The 17,941-nt window shown below is 46.1% G+C and overlaps 1 protein-coding gene across 1 annotated transcript in view; it reads right to left on the bottom strand.

The window, feature by feature from the left end:
• Window positions 1-75: 75 nt before the first annotated feature.
• Window positions 76-17,941, bottom strand: part of Alpha-man-ia (alpha-Mannosidase class I a) — a 463,063-nt gene continuing 445,197 nt past the window's right edge. Inside the window, exons 4-9 of the mRNA XM_076383857.1 lie at window positions 15,891-16,070; window positions 14,940-15,153; window positions 3,819-4,043; window positions 3,333-3,538; window positions 2,823-3,017; window positions 76-344 (exon numbers count right to left, since the gene is read on the bottom strand). Of these exons, the coding sequence (XP_076239972.1) occupies window positions 222-344; window positions 2,823-3,017; window positions 3,333-3,538; window positions 3,819-4,043; window positions 14,940-15,153; window positions 15,891-16,070 (1,143 nt within the window). The 3' untranslated portion in view covers window positions 76-221. The remainder of the gene's footprint in view (window positions 345-2,822; window positions 3,018-3,332; window positions 3,539-3,818; window positions 4,044-14,939; window positions 15,154-15,890; window positions 16,071-17,941) is intronic.

Here is a 17,941-nt window from a genome sequence, read left to right as displayed (position 1 = left end):
ACTTTACCCTGCCGTGCACTTGTCAACTTTTTCTTCCTCCTTCTTCCTCTCCTCCCGGTGAACTATTATTTTATTCTCTTTCTGTTTTTGGTTTCTCCCTTCTCCCGTCTCGAAGTCCTCGTCCGCGGCTGACGGCTGATTCTTGATGGTATGAATTCCTACGACAGTCTTGTTGCGTCGTCGCCGCGGCGCTCTATAGAACTGCGAGGCTTCGGTTCGAATTATAAAGACGGAGCTGGCCGGTACAGGGGGTTACCCCTGATGGGAAGCATGTGGGCCTCGGAGTTGAACACCCATTCGTCAAGGTTTATGAGGTCGTCGTCGCTGAACAGCAGGTAGAGGTACTGGAAGCAAAAACAGAGTGGTGTGTCAGCGACTGTTCACAGATGGTTTATCACGACATCTCTATAGTGCCACTGAAGACACTTTGAAGTGTCGCTTTGATTCTTTAATTAGATGCATCTGTAATTCACTAAGTAAATTTCATAAATTCTAGCTTCTCTGAATCATTCTTAGTAATTTATTCCTAACACATGCATATCTGTATTTCCATAAACTTCCAAAAATATTACCACTACTACGCAGATATATATTATAGTGTCTTCATAGAAACAGCTGGGATTCAACTTTCTTACGCCTCTGACAATGAATGTCTCGATGGCACGTCAAGCGCCTAGGAATGGTACAGGAATGTTACTAGTTCTTTGGAATCCTAGAGTAGCACTGATCAAACGAGGTCTTTGGAACTATGAGGGGGCTAGGAAAATAAAGGTGGTCAAATAAAATGCAGCCCTGAACTAAGCAGCAGATAACACATTCAGCGACTTACACACACAATGGTATTGCACAGCACGCCACTTCAGTAGGTCTCAACTAAGTTACTGAATGTCTGAGAGGCAGTATAACTGAGAATGCTTTATGGTAATGAAGGATGGCGTGAACCTGCTGCCTGATGACGTCATGAGGTAGAGAGGGAACTTTTCGAATGGAATGGGAAATTCCTCACCAATCAGTGATTGCTAGGAATCCTCATTCGAAAAGTTCCCCTTCTACCTCGTAACGTATTTGGTTAGCAACTTTCATACCACTCTTAATGGTACTCTTGACTGACAAAAAATTGTTGTTAATTAACTATGAAAAATTCTACGCAATTTCTTTCACGATTATGGCTAGTGGAACTGGCGATGCGTTTGAGTCAGAGCGTAATATATTTTTTGCTTAAACGGTACAGAGGATTAGTTTACTTTTAAATATGGTGAACAATTTTCAGGCAGAGGCATAGGGTATGAGTTTCAATTAGGGGATTTGGGAAATGCTTGAACCACAATTTATTTCTGTAGTAAAATTCTGAACCCATACCGTAACCTTTTTTAACGCAGCAGTGGTGAACAAAGGAAGGTTCAATTTTGCAAAAAAAAAGGACCCTTAAATATTAACCTTTCAAAGACTGAGAAAACGTTTCAAAATACATCAGTTTTCCAAACATTAAATAAGTTATCAGTACTCAAGTACACAAATTTCAATTTCAAACTATTCTTTATCCTTCTTTTGTATGCAGGCTTCAAAACTGAATACAGAAGCAGGCAACACTTTGCATACAACCTTGTCGTGAACTAAGGGATTTGTCGACTGTGACTCACAGGCTAATCAGACTAGAAATGTGAATGTTTCGCGTTATCTTTGAAGGAATATGTAAATTTCTGATAAGGGGGAACATTTCCACGTCGAGGTTGAATTAACAAGGAAAAGTTGACGTTGACAGGTGCTCTAGTACTGACGAAACTATGTGTGAAGTATGTATAGTAGAGAGGAAATAATTTACAAGAACCTGAGGGGCTTTAAAATATCTCGACAGTGTTGGGGAGGGTTCGGTTTAACGAGACCCCTCGAGGTCCCGTGGGATTCAGTCAGCAATCAACTATGCGTTAATAAGTTAATTAACTTTTTAACGCGCCCCTGTTATGGGTCGTAACTACTGGTTCGTGTTCTCGTTACATTTTACAGTTGTTTCTACATTGTTCGATCGCCCCGTACTGTGCAATATTGTGAAAAGCTTCGTTCTCCCTTAAGGAAGTTAACGATGAAGCTGCTTATTCAAAGTAATGCAATTTTAAACGTTACGGAGTTTGCAAAGTTAAGGAAAAATTTTCCTCGTTGTAGGTGTTGTCTGAGAGAGAGATCGAACGAACGTTTTATTTAATAATTTAGAGCGAGAAGGAGAAACTAGAGTTTGAAGATAATGAATAAGTGATTTGATGATACTCATATTCTAGGGATAATTAAGAGTCATGGGGATTTGAAGAGCTTGGAAGTTTATATGCTTTTGAATTATTGTATTGCTGTATTATTAAGAAATAGTCAATAGGAATTATTCTTAGATAGAATCAATTTTAGTGGGGAGTAATGTTAGAACTGCTAAAGAACCTAAAGTACTACATATTTAATGTTTTATGCAAGTTATCAAAATGGGCTAACAACACAGAAATTAATTTAGAAAAAAATATATCATTGTAAATCTATGTAAATTTATAGGTTACTCATATTAAGCTAATGCCAATAAAATATAATAGATGCTACGAAAGTAGAAATTGGCATATTTTAAGATTATGGCTACAGGACAAATTAAGCCGGGAAACTTTTTTTCTTAAAAGACGAGATTAGAATGATGCTCAAGTCCAACAGAATACAGAATTAAGATTGAAAATTTTGAAGCTAATATTTCGAAAATATGACTCATAGTCTCGTATTTTCCAGTTACAGAACACTGTAATCGACAGTTCCAGCGTTAGTGTTCTACTCTGTACACATTGAAAAGTTCATACCTTTAACGTTTCAGCGAAAAAGTAGCTTTGCTGGACATCGTCCTGCGGCGGGTCGACCATGTAAACATTGTGAAGTCCAGTGAAGCCTCCTGGAACACGACAGTATTTCTCCAACGCCTGCACCGCCTCCCATCCCCATTCGCGGTATTTCGGGTCCTTTGTCAGCCGCCACATCACGAAGTACGATTCGAACGTCTGAAAGAAAAATATTTAACCTCGGAATTTGCCGAGCAACCTGTGATGTGCAAGTCGTGTGAAAACGAGCAGATTGAATACTTCGACTTCAAAGGTTGATGACCTTTCACTTTGAACACGTTCAGATTCAGCAGTTTGGCAAAAAGAATGAAATAATGATTGTAGAAAATAATAAAGAATTTTGAAAAACTGAATTGGTACTCACTGAATCGAATAAACAATATTTGCTTTACTGTTTGAAGTAGTTAAAAGTTGCCATCTTATATAAATATTGTATAAACATTTCGTATTCAAATTCACTGTCAAGATACGTACTTCCGGTCGGAGGATGTAATACTTTTCGCCGTTCTTCAAGCTCCTCGCCTCGTTGCCCTCGATGAAATGGAAAGCTTCTGGCCCCAGCTTCGTGTTGCTTCGATCATAAGACTCGTGGCACGTGTTGGTCAAACCAGCAGCAATGTTCATATATTTTTCAGATTGTTCATTATCCAGAGTTTTGGCCCCCAGCGCGAACATACCACCTGGAAATAAATCCAAGTTTCTCACAATCATAACACTGACACATCTTCAAAGTTAATTCCAAGAATTCACTTAATTAATATCATTAGAATAAAATCTCATGAGTAGACATTTATGAAAATTTTTAGTTTTATACGCAACATTAGAAAAATGAAACCTAATTAAAGACTCGTTTCATCTTCTAGATATTATAAAGTGTATTTATCTTTCAATCATTTCTATATCTTCTAATATTACATAGATACTTGACTTTTTAGTCACGAGAAATGGAAACAGACTCACCAGCGAAACAGGCCAAATGCCCCATTTTATGCTCCAGCCTGTCGTATTTCAGGTCTGACACGTACAGCAGCTTTCCAGGTGATGTTTTGATCATGTGTTGCTCTATCGCTGCGATCGCTTCGTCGTACATCTGACGCGCCTCGACGTCCTCCTTACCAGACTGAATCCAGGCTTTCAGCAGGTACTCGTAGAAGCTGTCGCCGAGACCTCCCAACGACATGTGATCTGCATTCGACAAGGAGGAAATTCTGTTAAACGATTTGCAGAGGTGTTCTGGAGTCGTGAGAATTTCCTAAATAAATCATTTCCTCCTTGCTGTGTATTGTCAGCCTGTCACTGTCACGTTCTCGGGCCTTTGTGTTTCCATCCGTATACTTCTTGCCTATTTCCAAGTACACGGTTGTACGCCGAATAAATATTGTATAACTGTTCGCTTAAAAAACTGTAATTCTATTCCGATAAAATATCCCGATGGACATTTAATATGTACAGTCCAAGAGTTGAGCGAAATCTGATTGTCCGGCAAGATGATGTACAAAGGCGGCCTGTGCCTAAATTCTATTGGGTAATTTGTGTGGGGAGGGGCGGTAGGTTCAAACTCTACTACTGGTGGAGCTACAAAGTGGGGAAGACGATGATATTAAAGTACTATGAGACCCTGACGTCAAAGAGGAATTTATGACCCCTTGACTGTTCGATGAAAAAATCTACATATTATTGTCTATGTACAAGTTCGAACGATACACAAATTACCTTTAAAATAAACGTTTCATATAACATATTCTCAGATTCGAGTAGGCAAATACAAATTGCTAAGGTGTAAAGATATCTCAGAAATTAGTTTCTTAAAATTCTTGTGTATGTGAGGAAAATTAGGGCTGAAACTGGTTCAGGATGATCAGACATGCTACACAGGGACGAGCAGACGTCCATACAAGTCGCGAAAATCCCATAGAGCGAGAGAGAGCTGGGGAGAGACAGGGAGAGCCGGGGAGAGACCGCTCGAGACTGAGCGAAAATTAAAGGCTGAAACAGGTTCAGGGTGGTGAGTTATGTTACCCAGTGTACAGAAAACGCCAAAAAAAGTCGCGAAAATCCTGCAGAGCGAGGGAGAGCCGGGGAGAGCCAGGGAGAGCCAGGGAGAGCCGTAGAGAGACCGCTCGAGACTGAGCGAAAATTAAAGGCTGAAACAGGTTCGGGGTGGTGAGTTATGTTACCCAGGGTAGAGAAAACGCCAAAAGAAGTCGCGAAAATCCTGTAGAGCGAGGGAGAGCCGGGGAGAGCCAGGGAGAGCCGTAGAGAGACCGCTCGAGACTGAGCGAAAATTAAAGGCTGAAACAGGTTCGGGGTGCTGGGTTATGTTACCCAGGTTAGAGAAAACGCCAAAACCAGTCGCGAAAATCGTGTAGAACGGGGATAGCCGGGGAGAGCCAGGGAGAGCCGGGGAGAGACAGCTCGAGACTGAGCGAAGACTAAGGCCTGAAACAGGTTCCAGGTGGAGGGTTATGTTACCCAGAGTAGAGAAAACGTCAAAAGAAGTCGCGAAAATCCTGTAGAGCGAGGGAGAGCCGGGGAGAGCCAGGGAGAGCCAGGGAGAGCCGGGGAGAGACCGCTCGAGTCTGAGCGAAAATTGAGGGCTGCAACCAGTTCGGGGTGGTGAGTTATGTTACGCAGGGTAGAGAAAACGCCAAAATAAGTCGCGAAAATCCTGTAGGGCGAGGGAGAGCCGGGGAGAGCCAGGGAGAGCCGTAGAGAGACCGTTCGAGACTGAGCGAAAATTAAGGGCTGAAACAGGTTCGGGGTGGTGAGTTATGTTATCCAGGGTAGAGCAAACGCCAAAAGAAGTCGCGAAAATCCTGTAGAGCGAGGGAGAGCCGGGGAGAGCCAGGGAGAGCCGGAGAGAGACCGCTCGAGTCTGAGCGAAAATTAAAGGCTGAAACAGGTTCGGGGTGGTGGGTTATGTTACCCAGGGTGCAGAACACGCCAAAAAAATTCACGAAAATCCTGTAGAGCGAGGGAGAGCCGGGGAGAGCCAGGAAGAGCCAGGGAGAGCCGGGGAGAGACCGCTCGAGACTGAGCGAAAATTAAGGACCGAAACAGGTTTGAGGTGGTGGGTTATGTTACCCAGGGTAGAGAAAACTCCAAAAGAAGTCGCGAAAATCCTGTAGAGCGAGGGAGAGCCGGGGAGAGCCAGGGAGAGCCGGAGAGAGACCGCTCGAGTCTGAGCGAAAATTAAAGGCTGAAACAGGTTCGGGGTGGTGAGTTATGTTACCCTGGGTTGAGAAAACGCCAAAATAAGTCGCGGAAATCCTGTAGGGCGGGGGAGAGCCGGGGAGAGCCAGGGAGAGCCGGAGAGAGACCGCTCGAGACTGAGCGAAAATTAAAGGCTGAAACAGGTTCGGGGTGGTGAGTTATGTTATTTAGGGTAGAGAAAACTCCAAAAGAAGTCGCGAAAATCCTGTAGAGCGAGGGAGAGCCGGGGAGAGCCAGGGAGAGCCGGAGAGAGACCGCTCGAGTCTGAGCGAAAATTAAAGGCTGAAACAGGTTCGGGGTGGTGGGTTATGTTACCCAGGGTGAAGAACACGCCAAAAAAATTCACGAAAATCCTGTAGAGCGAGGGAGAGCCGGGGAGAGCCAGGGAGAGCCAGGGAGAGCCGGAGAGAGACCGCTCGAGACTGAGCGAAAATTAAAGGCTGAAACAGGTTCGGGGTGGTGAGTTATGTTACCCTGGGTTGAGAAAACGCCAAAAGAAGTTCCGAAAATCCTGTAGAGCGAGGGAGAGCCGGGGAGAGCCAGGGAGAGCCGGGGAGAGACAGCTCGAGACTGAGCGAAGACTAAGGCCTGAAACATGTTCGATGTGGTGGGTTATGTTACCCAGAGTAGAGAAAACGCCAAAAGAAGTCGTGAAAATCCTGTAGAGCGAGGGAGAGCCGGGGAGAGCCAGGGAGAGCCGGAGAGAGACCGCTCGAGACTGAGCGAAAATTAAAGGCTGAAACAGGTTCGGGGTGGTGGGTTATGTTACCCAGGGTATAGTAAACGCCAAAACATGTCGCGAAAATCGTGTAGAACGAGGGAGAGCCGGGGAGAGCCAGGGAGAGCCGGGGAGAGACAGCTCGAGACTGAGCGAAAATTAAAGGCTGAAACAGGTTCGGGGTGGTGAGTTATGTTACCCTGGGTTGAGAAAACGCCAAAAGAAGTTCCGAAAATCCTGTAGAGCGAGGGAGAGCCGGGGAGAGCCAGGGAGAGCCGGGGAGAGACAGCTCGAGACTGAGCGAAGACTAAGGCCTGAAACATGTTCGATGTGGTGGGTTATGTTACCCAGAGTAGAGAAAACGCCAAAAGAAGTCGTGAAAATCCTGTAGAGCGAGAGAGAGCCGGGGAGAGCCAGGGAGAGCCGGAGAGAGACCGCTCGAGACTGAGCGAAAATTAAAGGCTGAAACAGGTTCGGGGTGGTGGGTTATGTTACCCAGGGTATAGTAAACGCCAAAACATGTCGCGAAAATCGTGTAGAACGAGGGAGAGCCGGGGAGAGCCAGGGAGAGCCGGGGAGAGACAGCTCGAGACTGAGCGAAAATTAAAGGCTGAAACAGGTTCGGGGTGGTGGGTTATGTTACCCAGGGTAGAGAAAACTTCAAAAGAGGTCGCGAAAATCGTGTAGAATGAGGGAGAGCCGGGGAGAGCCAGGGAGAGCCGGAGAGAGACCGCTCGAGTCTGAGCGAAAATTAAAGGCTGAAACAGGTTCGGGGTGGTGGGTTATGTTACCCAGGGTGCAGAACACGCCAAAAAAATTCACGAAAATCCTGTAGAGCGAGGGAGAGCCGGGGAGAGCCAGGGAGAGCCAGGGAGAGCCGGAGAGAGACCGCTCGAGACTGAGCGAAAATTAAAGGCTGAAACAGGTTCGGGGTGGTGAGTTATGTTACCCTGGGTTGAGAAAACGCCAAAAGAAGTTCCGAAAATCCTGTAGAGCGAGGGAGAGCCGGGGAGAGCCAGGGAGAGCCGGGGAGAGACAGCTCGAGACTGAGCGAAGACTAAGGCCTGAAACATGTTCGATGTGGTGGGTTATGTTACCCAGAGTAGAGAAAACGCCAAAAGAAGTCGTGAAAATCCTGTAGAGCGAGGGAGAGCCGGGGAGAGCCAGGGAGAGCCGGAGAGAGACCGCTCGAGACTGAGCGAAAATTAAAGGCTGAAACAGGTTCGGGGTGGTGGGTTATGTTACCCAGGGTATAGTAAACGCCAAAACATGTCGCGAAAATCGTGTAGAACGAGGGAGAGCCGGGGAGAGCCAGGGAGAGCCGGGGAGAGACAGCTCGAGACTGAGCGAAAATTAAAGGCTGAAACAGGTTCGGGGTGGTGAGTTATGTTACCCTGGGTTGAGAAAACGCCAAAAGAAGTTCCGAAAATCCTGTAGAGCGAGGGAGAGCCGGGGAGAGCCAGGGAGAGCCGGGGAGAGACAGCTCGAGACTGAGCGAAAATTGAGGGCTGCAACCAGTTTGGGGTGGTGAGTTATGTTACCCAGGGTAGAGAAAACGCCAAAATAAGTCGCGAAAATCCTGTAGGGCGAGGGAGAGCCGGGGAGAGCCAGGGAGAGCCGTAGAGAGACCGTTCGAGACTGAGCGAAAATTAAGGGCTGAAACAGGTTCGGGGTGGTGAGTTATGTTATCCAGGGTAAAGCAAACGCCAAAAGAAGTCGCGAAAATCCTGTAGAGCGAGGGAGAGCCGGGGAGAGCCAGGGAGAGCCGGAGAGAGACCGCTCGAGTCTGAGCGAAAATTAAAGGCTGAAACAGGTTCGGGGTGGTGAGTTATGTTACCCTGGGTTGAGAAAACGCCAAAAGAAGTTCCGAAAATCCTGTAGAGCGAGGGAGAGCCGGGGAGAGCCAGGGAGAGCCGGGGAGAGACAGCTCGAGACTGAGCGAAGACTAAGGCCTGAAACATGTTCGATGTGGTGGGTTATGTTACCCAGAGTAGAGAAAACGCCAAAAGAAGTCGTGAAAATCCTGTAGAGCGAGAGAGAGCCGGGGAGAGCCAGGGAGAGCCGGAGAGAGACCGCTCGAGACTGAGCGAATATTAAAGGCTGAAACAGGTTCGGGGTGGTGGGTTATGTTACCCAGGGTATAGTAAACGCCAAAACATGTCGCGAAAATCGTGTAGAACGAGGGAGAGCCGGGGAGAGCCAGGGAGAGCCGGGGAGAGACAGCTCGAGACTGAGCGAAAATTAAAGGCTGAAGCAGGTTCGGGGTGGTGGGTTATGTTACCCAGGGTAGAGAAAACGCCAAAACAAGTCGCGAAAATCGTGTAGAACGAGGGAGAGCCGGGGAGAGCCTGGGAAAGCCGGAGAGACACCGCTCGATACCGAGCGAAGACTATGGGCTGAAACAGGTGCGATGTGGTGGGTTATGTTACCCAGGGTAGAGAAAACTTCAAAAGAGGTCGCGAAAATCGTGTAGAATGAGGGAGAGCCGGGGAGAGCCAGGGAGAGCCGGAGAGAGACCGCTCGAGTCTGAGCGAAAATTAAAGGCTGAAACAGGTTCGGGGTGGTGGGTTATGTTACCCAGGGTGCAGAACACGCCAAAAAAATTCACGAAAATCCTGTAGAGCGAGGGAGAGCCGGGGAGAGCCAGGGAGAGCCAGGGAGAGCCGGAGAGAGACCGCTCGAGACTGAGCGAAAATTAAAGGCTGAAACAGGTTCGGGGTGGTGAGTTATGTTACCCTGGGTTGAGAAAACGCCAAAAGAAGTTCCGAAAATCCTGTAGAGCGAGGGAGAGCCGGGGAGAGCCAGGGAGAGCCGGGGAGAGACAGCTCGAGACTGAGCGAAGACTAAGGCCTGAAACATGTTCGATGTGGTGGGTTATGTTACCCAGAGTAGAGAAAACGCCAAAAGAAGTCGTGAAAATCCTGTAGAGCGAGAGAGAGCCGGGGAGAGCCAGGGAGAGCCGGAGAGAGACCGCTCGAGACTGAGCGAAAATTAAAGGCTGAAACAGGTTCGGGGTGGTGGGTTATGTTACCCAGGGTATAGTAAACGCCAAAACATGTCGCGAAAATCGTGTAGAACGAGGGAGAGCCGGGGAGAGCCAGGGAGAGCCGGGGAGAGACAGCTCGAGACTGAGCGAAAATTAAAGGCTGAAACAGGTTCGGGGTGGTGGGTTATGTTACCCAGGGTAGAGAAAACGCCAAAACCAGTCGCGAAAATCGTGTAGAACGGGGGATAGCCGGGGAGAGCCAGGGAGAGCCGGGGAGAGACAGCTCGAGACTGAGCGAAGACTAAGGCCTGAAACAGGTTCGAGGTGGTGGGTTATGTTACCCAGAGTAGAGAAAACGTCAAAAGAAGTCGCGAAAATCCTGTAGAGCGAGGGAGAGCCGGGGAGAGCCAGGGAGAGCCAGGGAGAGCCGGGGAGAGACCGCTCGAGTCTGAGCGAAAATTGAGGGCTGCAACCAGTTTGGGGTGGTGAGTTATGTTACCCAGGGTAGAGAAAACGCCAAAATAAGTCGCGAAAATCCTGTAGGGCGAGGGAGAGCCGGGGAGAGCCAGGGAGAGCCGTAGAGAGACCGTTCGAGACTGAGCGAAAATTAAGGGCTGAAACAGGTTCGGGGTGGTGAGTTATGTTATCCAGGGTAAAGCAAACGCCAAAAGAAGTCGCGAAAATCCTGTAGAGCGAGGGAGAGCCGGGGAGAGCCAGGGAGAGCCGGAGAGAGACCGCTCGAGTCTGAGCGAAAATTAAAGGCTGAAACAGGTTCGGGGTGGTGGGTTATGTTACCCAGGGTGCAGAACACGCCAAAAAAATTCACGAAAATCCTGTAGAGCCAGGGAGAGCCGGGGAGAGCCAGGGAGAGCCAGGGAGAGCCGGGGAGAGACCGCTCGAGACTGAGCGAAAATTAAGGACCGAAACAGGTTTGGGGTGGTGGGTTATGTTACCCAGGGTAGAGAAAACTCCAAAAGAAGTCGCGAAAATCCTGTAGAGCGAGGAAGAGCCGGGGAGAGACAGGGAGAGCCGGAGAGAGACCGCTCGAGACTGAGCGAAAATTAAAGGCTGAAACAGGTTCGGGGTGGTGAGTCATGTTACCCTGGGTTGAGAAAACGCCAAAAGAAGTTCCGAAAATCCTGTAGAGCGAGGGAGAGCCGGGGAGAGCCAGGGAGAGCCGGGGAGAGACAGCTCGAGACTCAGCGAAGACTAAGGCCTGAAACATGTTCGATGTGGTGGGTTATGTTACCCAGAGTAGAGAAAACGCCAAAAGAAGTCGTGAAAATCCTGTAGAGCGAGGGAGAGCCGGGGAGAGCCAGGGAGAGCCGGAGAGAGACCGCTCGAGTCTGAGCGAAAATTAAAGGCTGAAACAGGTTCGGGGTGGTGGGTTATGTTACCCAGGGTGCAGAACACGCCAAAAAAATTCACGAAAATCCTGTAGAGCGAGGGAGAGCCGGGGAGAGCCAGGGAGAGCCAGGGAGAGCCGGAGAGAGACCGCTCGAGACTGAGCGAAAATTAAAGGCTGAAACAGGTTCGGGGTGGTGAGTTATGTTACCCTGGGTTGAGAAAACGCCAAAAGAAGTTCCGAAAATCCTGTAGAGCGAGGGAGAGCCGGGGAGAGCCAGGGAGAGCCGGGGAGAGACAGCTCGAGACTGAGCGAAGACTAAGGCCTGAAACATGTTCGATGTGGTGGGTTATGTTACCCAGAGTAGAGAAAACGCCAAAAGAAGTCGCGAAAATCCTGTAGAGCGAGGGAGAGCCGGGGAGAGCCAGGGAGACCCAGGGAGAGACCGCTCGAGTCTGAGCGAAAATTAAAGGCTGAAACAGGTTCGGGGTGGTGGGTTATGTTACCCAGGGTAGAGAAAACGCCAAAACAAGTCGCGAAAATCGTGTAGAACGAGGGAGAGCCGGGGAGAGCCAGGGAGAGCCGGGGAGAGACCGCTCGAGTCTGAGCGAAAATTAAAGGCTGAAACAGGTACGGGGTGGTGGGTTATGTTACCCAGGGTAGCGAAAACGCCAAAACAAGTCGCGCAAATCGTGTAGAACGAGGGAGAGCTGGGGAGAGCCAGGGAGACCCAGGGAGAGACCGCTCGAGACTGAGCGACAATTAAAGGCTGATACAGGTTCGGGGTGGTGGGGTATGTTACCCAGGGTAGAGAAAACGCCAAAAGAAGTCGCGAAAATCCTGTAGAGCGAGGGAGAGCCGGGGAGAGCCAGGGAGAGCCGGAGAGAGACCGCTCGATACTGAGCGATAATTAAAGGCTGAAACAGGTTCGGGGTGGTGAGTTATGTTACTGAGGGTAGAGAAAACTCCAAAAGAAGTCGCGAAAATCCTGTAGAGCGAGGGAGAGCCGGGGAGAGCCAGGGAGACCCAGGGAGAGTCCGCTCGAGACTGAGCGAAAATTAAAGGCTGATACAGGTTCGGGGTGGTGGGGTATGTTACCCAGGGTAGAGAAAACGCCAAAAGAAGTCGCGAAAATTCTGTAGAGCGAGGGAGAGCCGGGGAGAGCCAGGGAGAGCCGGAGAGAGACCGCTCGAGACTGAGCGAAAATTAAAGGCTGAAACAGGTTCGGGGTGGTGAGTTATGTTACCCTGGGTTGAGAAAACGCCAAAAGAAGTTCCGAAAATCCTGTAGAGCGAGGGAGAGCCGGGGAGAGCCAGGGAGAGCCAGGGAGAGCCGTAGAGAGACCGCTCGAGACTGAGCGAAAATTAAAGGCTGAAACAGGTTCGGGGTGGTGAGTTATGTTACCGAGGGTAGAGAAAACTCCAAAAGAAGTCGCGAAAATCCTGTAGAGCGAGGGAGAGCCGGGGAGAGCCAGGGAGACCCAGGGAGAGTCCGCTCGAGACTGAGCGAAAATTAAAGGCTGATACAGGTTCGGGGTGGTGGGGTATGTTACCCAGGGTAGAGAAAACGCCAAAACAAGTCGCGAAAATCGTGTAGAACGAGGGAGAGCCGGGGAGAGCCAGGGAAAGCCGGAGAGAGACCGCTCGATACTGAGCGAAGACTATGGGCTGAAACAGGTGCGAGGTGGTGGGTTATGTTACCCAGAGTAGAGAAAACGCCAAAAGAAGTTGCGAAAATCCTATAGAGCGAGGGAGAGCCGGGGAGAGCCAGGGAGAGCCAGGGAGCGACTGGGAAAGACGGGGAGAGACCGCTCGACACAGCGAAAATTGAGAGCTGCAACCGGTTCGGGATGGTTAGACATGCTACATGGTGTCGAGGAGACGCCAATAGAATTCGCGAAAATCGTCTAGAGCGAGGGAGAGCCGGGGAGAGCCAGGGAGAGCCGGGTAGAGACCGCTCGCGACTGAGCGAAAATTAAAAGCTGAAGTAGGTTCGGGGTGGTGTGTTATGTTACCCAGGGTTGAGAAAATGCCAAAAGATCTCGCGAAAATCCTGTAGAGCGAGGGAGAGCCTGGGAGAACCATGTAGGGAGCGGTCGATGTTTGGAGCTTAAAAATCTAATAGGAACATCTTGAATTATCCGTCAGACTATTTCGGTTCTGTTATGAATCAGGATAGTGACTGGGTTATCACAGTTTTCATATTCCCACTCCTCCAGTCAGAAGCTTAATCTTCTTACTCATGCAGGATTCGTCTAGTTCACATGATTAATTTCACCAGCATCTTGGTAACGGTTCGTCGGGACGTCGAGTCGGTTTCACGGAACTTGCGGATCCTCTCTTCAATGGAACCATAAATTTGAGACGACTCGAAGCATGACGGCTGCCCCGGGTCGGGGACAAGAAGAGCAGATACTAAAACGAGGAAAAGGAAAAAATGAAACGGGATGTAAGAACGCGTGAGAGGGATGGACGACCAGTTCCTGGAGGATGATAAATATTCTCGCGCAACGGGAAAATACGGGAGGAGCTCGAAGTCGGCGGAACAATGAAAGAAGAAGAGGATTTAGCACCTGAGGGGATGCGTGGCATGATAAATGCGATATTCGGGACCGCGCAAGGAGAACTCGGCAACAACGTCGATTCAAAAGCCGACAGGAGCACGAAACAAGGCCGAGGGGGACCGTGAAACGGGAGCAGCGCCCTTTGCCCCCCTTTACTTTCCCCAAAATCCCCCTGTTCTCCCCCTCTGTCGCTGTCAAACTATTTCAGCGATATAATTGATAGCCGTCAGATTAAAAATCTATTTTACACGGAATTCTCGGGGCATCGTAAGATTTATTAAATGAAATTACAGTAATAAAGGGGAGGTGCATTTTTAATATGACTGCCTGTGTTTTTCTTGCCCTTATCGCCTTTGCGTGAATGTTTCTCACTTGAGAGGAATGGATCCTTAGAGGAAAGAAAGTCCTGCAAGTTTAACCTGTCAGATTTTTGACACTCATATTTTTATTTATTGAAACTAGAAAAAATTGCAAATGCTCCTTTTATAACTTTCTTTTCTCTAAGAGTCAATTAATTCTTTTTTATTTTCCTACTTTGCTTACTTATAAGATTCTGTTTTTGTCTTTTTTTCCTTAATGTAAGTTTGATACTGATGAGACATTAAATTGTAGATATTTATGAGAATTCAGGTTTCGAAAATAAAACAGAAATATGTGTTACCCATTATATTGTACACACGATGAAACAACTTGAATACTAAAATAACTATTTCTAATCGTAAATGAATTGTATAAGAAAAAAGTTTAGTGAACTTCCTTTTCCTTTCTATCTCAATATTTCAATATTTCAAACAAGTAGAAAACATTTTATTTTTAAGCAGTGAAATCTATTAAATAACTCAATTTTTACGACTACTATAGAAATTTCTTGCTTTAAACACGTTTCTCGAAATTATCCATCAATCCTCCATCACGTACAATTAAAAAATATACACTACCGAGCATGCGTACTTGGACTCTTTCACATTATTGGAAATACATTAAATACTTACACTTTTTTTTTAATACTAACTGATATTAAATGTTATTCTCATCAGTATTTATAAACCTTATATAATCGTCTGAGATGAGATTTGGTGCCAAAACTATATTACAGAATTTTACTGTGGCTATATAATTATGCACGATAGTGTAGGTACCATAAAATGAGATAACTAGAAACATATATAGCTCTAGGTAATACTAAATACTATTTAAATAGTACTACAACTAATAATAATATAGTAATAGAAGTATCACCAAAAACTGGTACTCACGTTGACCCCATTTCCCAGTCTTCGGGTGTATATAATTCGGATAAAGTCCCTTCGGTTTTTCCAAGTCCTTCAGCACCTTCCTCACGTTCTCGACCTTGCTCTTGAACACTGGATTCCCAGTGATGTCACTGAGGTAGGTGAACTCGAGATGCATCGTGCCGATCTCTGATAATATACTGCACCCACTGCTCGCCCAGACGTAATTCTTGCTCGCCTGCAAAATGTCGACGAAGTTCCGTCTCGATTAATTTCCAGCACCAGAGGTCGTTTTGCTCGCGATCATATCGACCATGATCGAATCTCATGGCGCCAATTAAATGAAATAACAAAGAGAAGGTAGCCGTGTTTGTATTATAGATGGATTCCTCTCACTCGTTACTCGTAAGACAAATATTAAAGTGTGTTGGGGAAGCACGATATATGGCTTAGAAAATGATGAAAATGTCCACTGCTAGCGTGAAAGTGGATTGGCTTTTTTACGAAAATTGAAGGAGATATTTTTTAATGAAATTTTGATAAAAGCTTTGGGGAATAAAAGATCTGAAGATGTTCCTTGCGAACGAAAAATTGAAAATCTTGGAAGAACGACATTTTCATTCCCAAATCCCCTTTGCATAAAATTTCCTAATTAAATTGCAGTCTTCTACAAACCTTCTCAAACCACTCCACACTTAAAAGAGAATAACTATCGGCCCTCTCAGTGACTCGCTCAATATTTCTAAATTTCTATCCACCAAAATTTCAAAAATACCTCCCATTTCGCGTCTCTTAGAACAACCCCATGAATTTCCCACGCGAATCGACATATTCAGCCCCTTCGGCTTCCCCCATCGCGTGAATGTTTCAGCACGAGCTTCACATGCGCGGCACGCGTCAGAAATAATTAACATTGAAGCAGGTCGACGCGAAGACGAGGTTGTGGCGGAGGCCACTGAAATCCCTGAGACTTACCCCTGTATGGAGATTGATGACGGAATAAGGAATTCCTGTGTGCGTCTGGAAAGCGGGCAGCATCCGTTCGCCAAGCTGAGCCGCCTTATCCCGGAACATCACATCCCCAGTGAGAGCGTAGCAGGCCAGCAGGCTTCCCATGAAGCGAATGTTTATCTCGAAGAGAGATATCTCCGAGTTCTGGAAAAAAAAGGAGGACGTTCTGTTAATGCACGCCCGTCTCTGCCATAGCGCCGAGAAGAGATTAATTCGACTGGCTGAATTCCAGTGATAAAAATATGACGAGCACGGAGACGCGACTTCAATGCCTGGCCGAGCCGCCTCCGAGCGCGGCTGGTCAGATTCTCTTTTTTTCTGCTCTCTGTAATTTCGGCAGGCTTATATTTTTCTGTCTTCCTTTTCGTTGGCAAGATTGGGTTGGAGAGCTGAGACGAGTTCTTTTTGCAGAGGTATTTTATTAGTACTCGAGGCTGTTGAAGTTGTGTTTACTATTTGTGGTTGCGAGGTGATGCAGTACGTGATGTAGTTTTATTTCGGGAGATTCTGATGCTGGGAGTGTTGAGCTTCAATTTTATATCATGAATTTGTGGTTTATAGGCACATTTATTTTTAGGTTTCTTTGGTCTGAATTTGTATTGGTAAAGATACAAGTTTTTAGAGTGGAGTTTAATCGATTGTAGCATTTTTTTGTTAAATAATATTCACGAATGAATATCTCTAGCTTCCTGTAATAATGATTTCCTTTACCCATTTTAAGAGACCAGAAAGTCTAATAAAATATTCTAAAAAAGGAGAAGTAGCATGATGCAGTTTTATTTTTGGAGATTTTTATGTCAGGAATATTGAGGCTCGATTTTATGTCTTGAATTTGTGGTTCACAGGCTCGTTTCTTTTTAGTATATGATTTTTTAAAGTACCGTTTAATTGATCATGAAACTTTTTTGTTAAATAAAATACAGGAAAGAGTATTTCTAATTTCTTGCAATAGTGATTTCATTTACCTATTTTACGTGACCAGGAAGCCTAATAAAATATTCCAAAAAAAGGAGAAGCAGCGTAAAAGGAAAAAAGGGGAAAGTTGAGTTGCACTGCACACCTGAGTCCAGCTCGGGACCGGTTTCATACACAACGCGTCATGGATTTGCAAAGTCGCCTATTGTGATCCCTCCTTTTTTTACGCTTCGTAATATTTTAACCTTGTTTGCAGTGCTAACTCAGGTTTGCTTGCGTTTCACATTGTCCTCTGCTATTTCTTGCAAACAGAACGCATACGAAGCTGGATGCACAGTTTTGTCGTGTAGACTTTTGCCTTAGTAACGAACAAAAACATTTTCCACGAAGAAAAGAGAAAAATAGAATCAAAATAATACAAAGGAGAAAATATAATTAATAGAGTGACTCACAATGAGCGAGTGAAGGACGATTTTCTGACGTTCATTATGTAGATATGCTTTTTAATTATGCAAATATACAGTGTTGTTACTATTTTTTACTATTGTTAATATTTAGTTTACCCTAAATTATTGTTACTGTTAATTGAATTATTCCGAATCCCATTATAACGTAATAAATACTATAATTTTAATTTTACTAGCTCACGAAATCACACGACTTGCACAAATTTATAGCACAACTTACACAAATTTATTCAGCTCCAAATGAAACACCCTTTTCAAAACCATTCTTGCGAATACCACTAACCACTTAACCACGAACTCACAAGTTAACGAATACACGATAGGTCTGATCACCTTGACGACTCATTACTGAATAATACCATTTTGGCGTTGACACTCTTGACTTTCTCAGGTCATATCCCCTCTCACATCACTCAACCCAGGTTTTTTTTGGGTCCCACTGACCTGATCACCCATGAAAAAATACGTGCCTTTTCCAATAGGTAGAATGTTGAGGTCAATAATAATTGACGGTTGTTAAAATTCTCCCACACAAAAATTAAAAAATAATAAAGAAAGGAAATATCAATATTAAATTACCAACTCTTAACAATTCCATAGCTTAAAAAATGTATAATATAACTGATGTAATTC

The sequence above is a fragment of the Calliopsis andreniformis genome, chromosome 8, assembly GCF_051401765.1.
Source record: "Calliopsis andreniformis isolate RMS-2024a chromosome 8, iyCalAndr_principal, whole genome shotgun sequence".
Taxonomy (NCBI): Eukaryota; Metazoa; Arthropoda; class Insecta; order Hymenoptera; family Andrenidae; genus Calliopsis; species Calliopsis andreniformis.
Note: the sequence above shows the minus strand (reverse complement) of the source record. Positions and strands in the feature narration are given on the sequence as shown.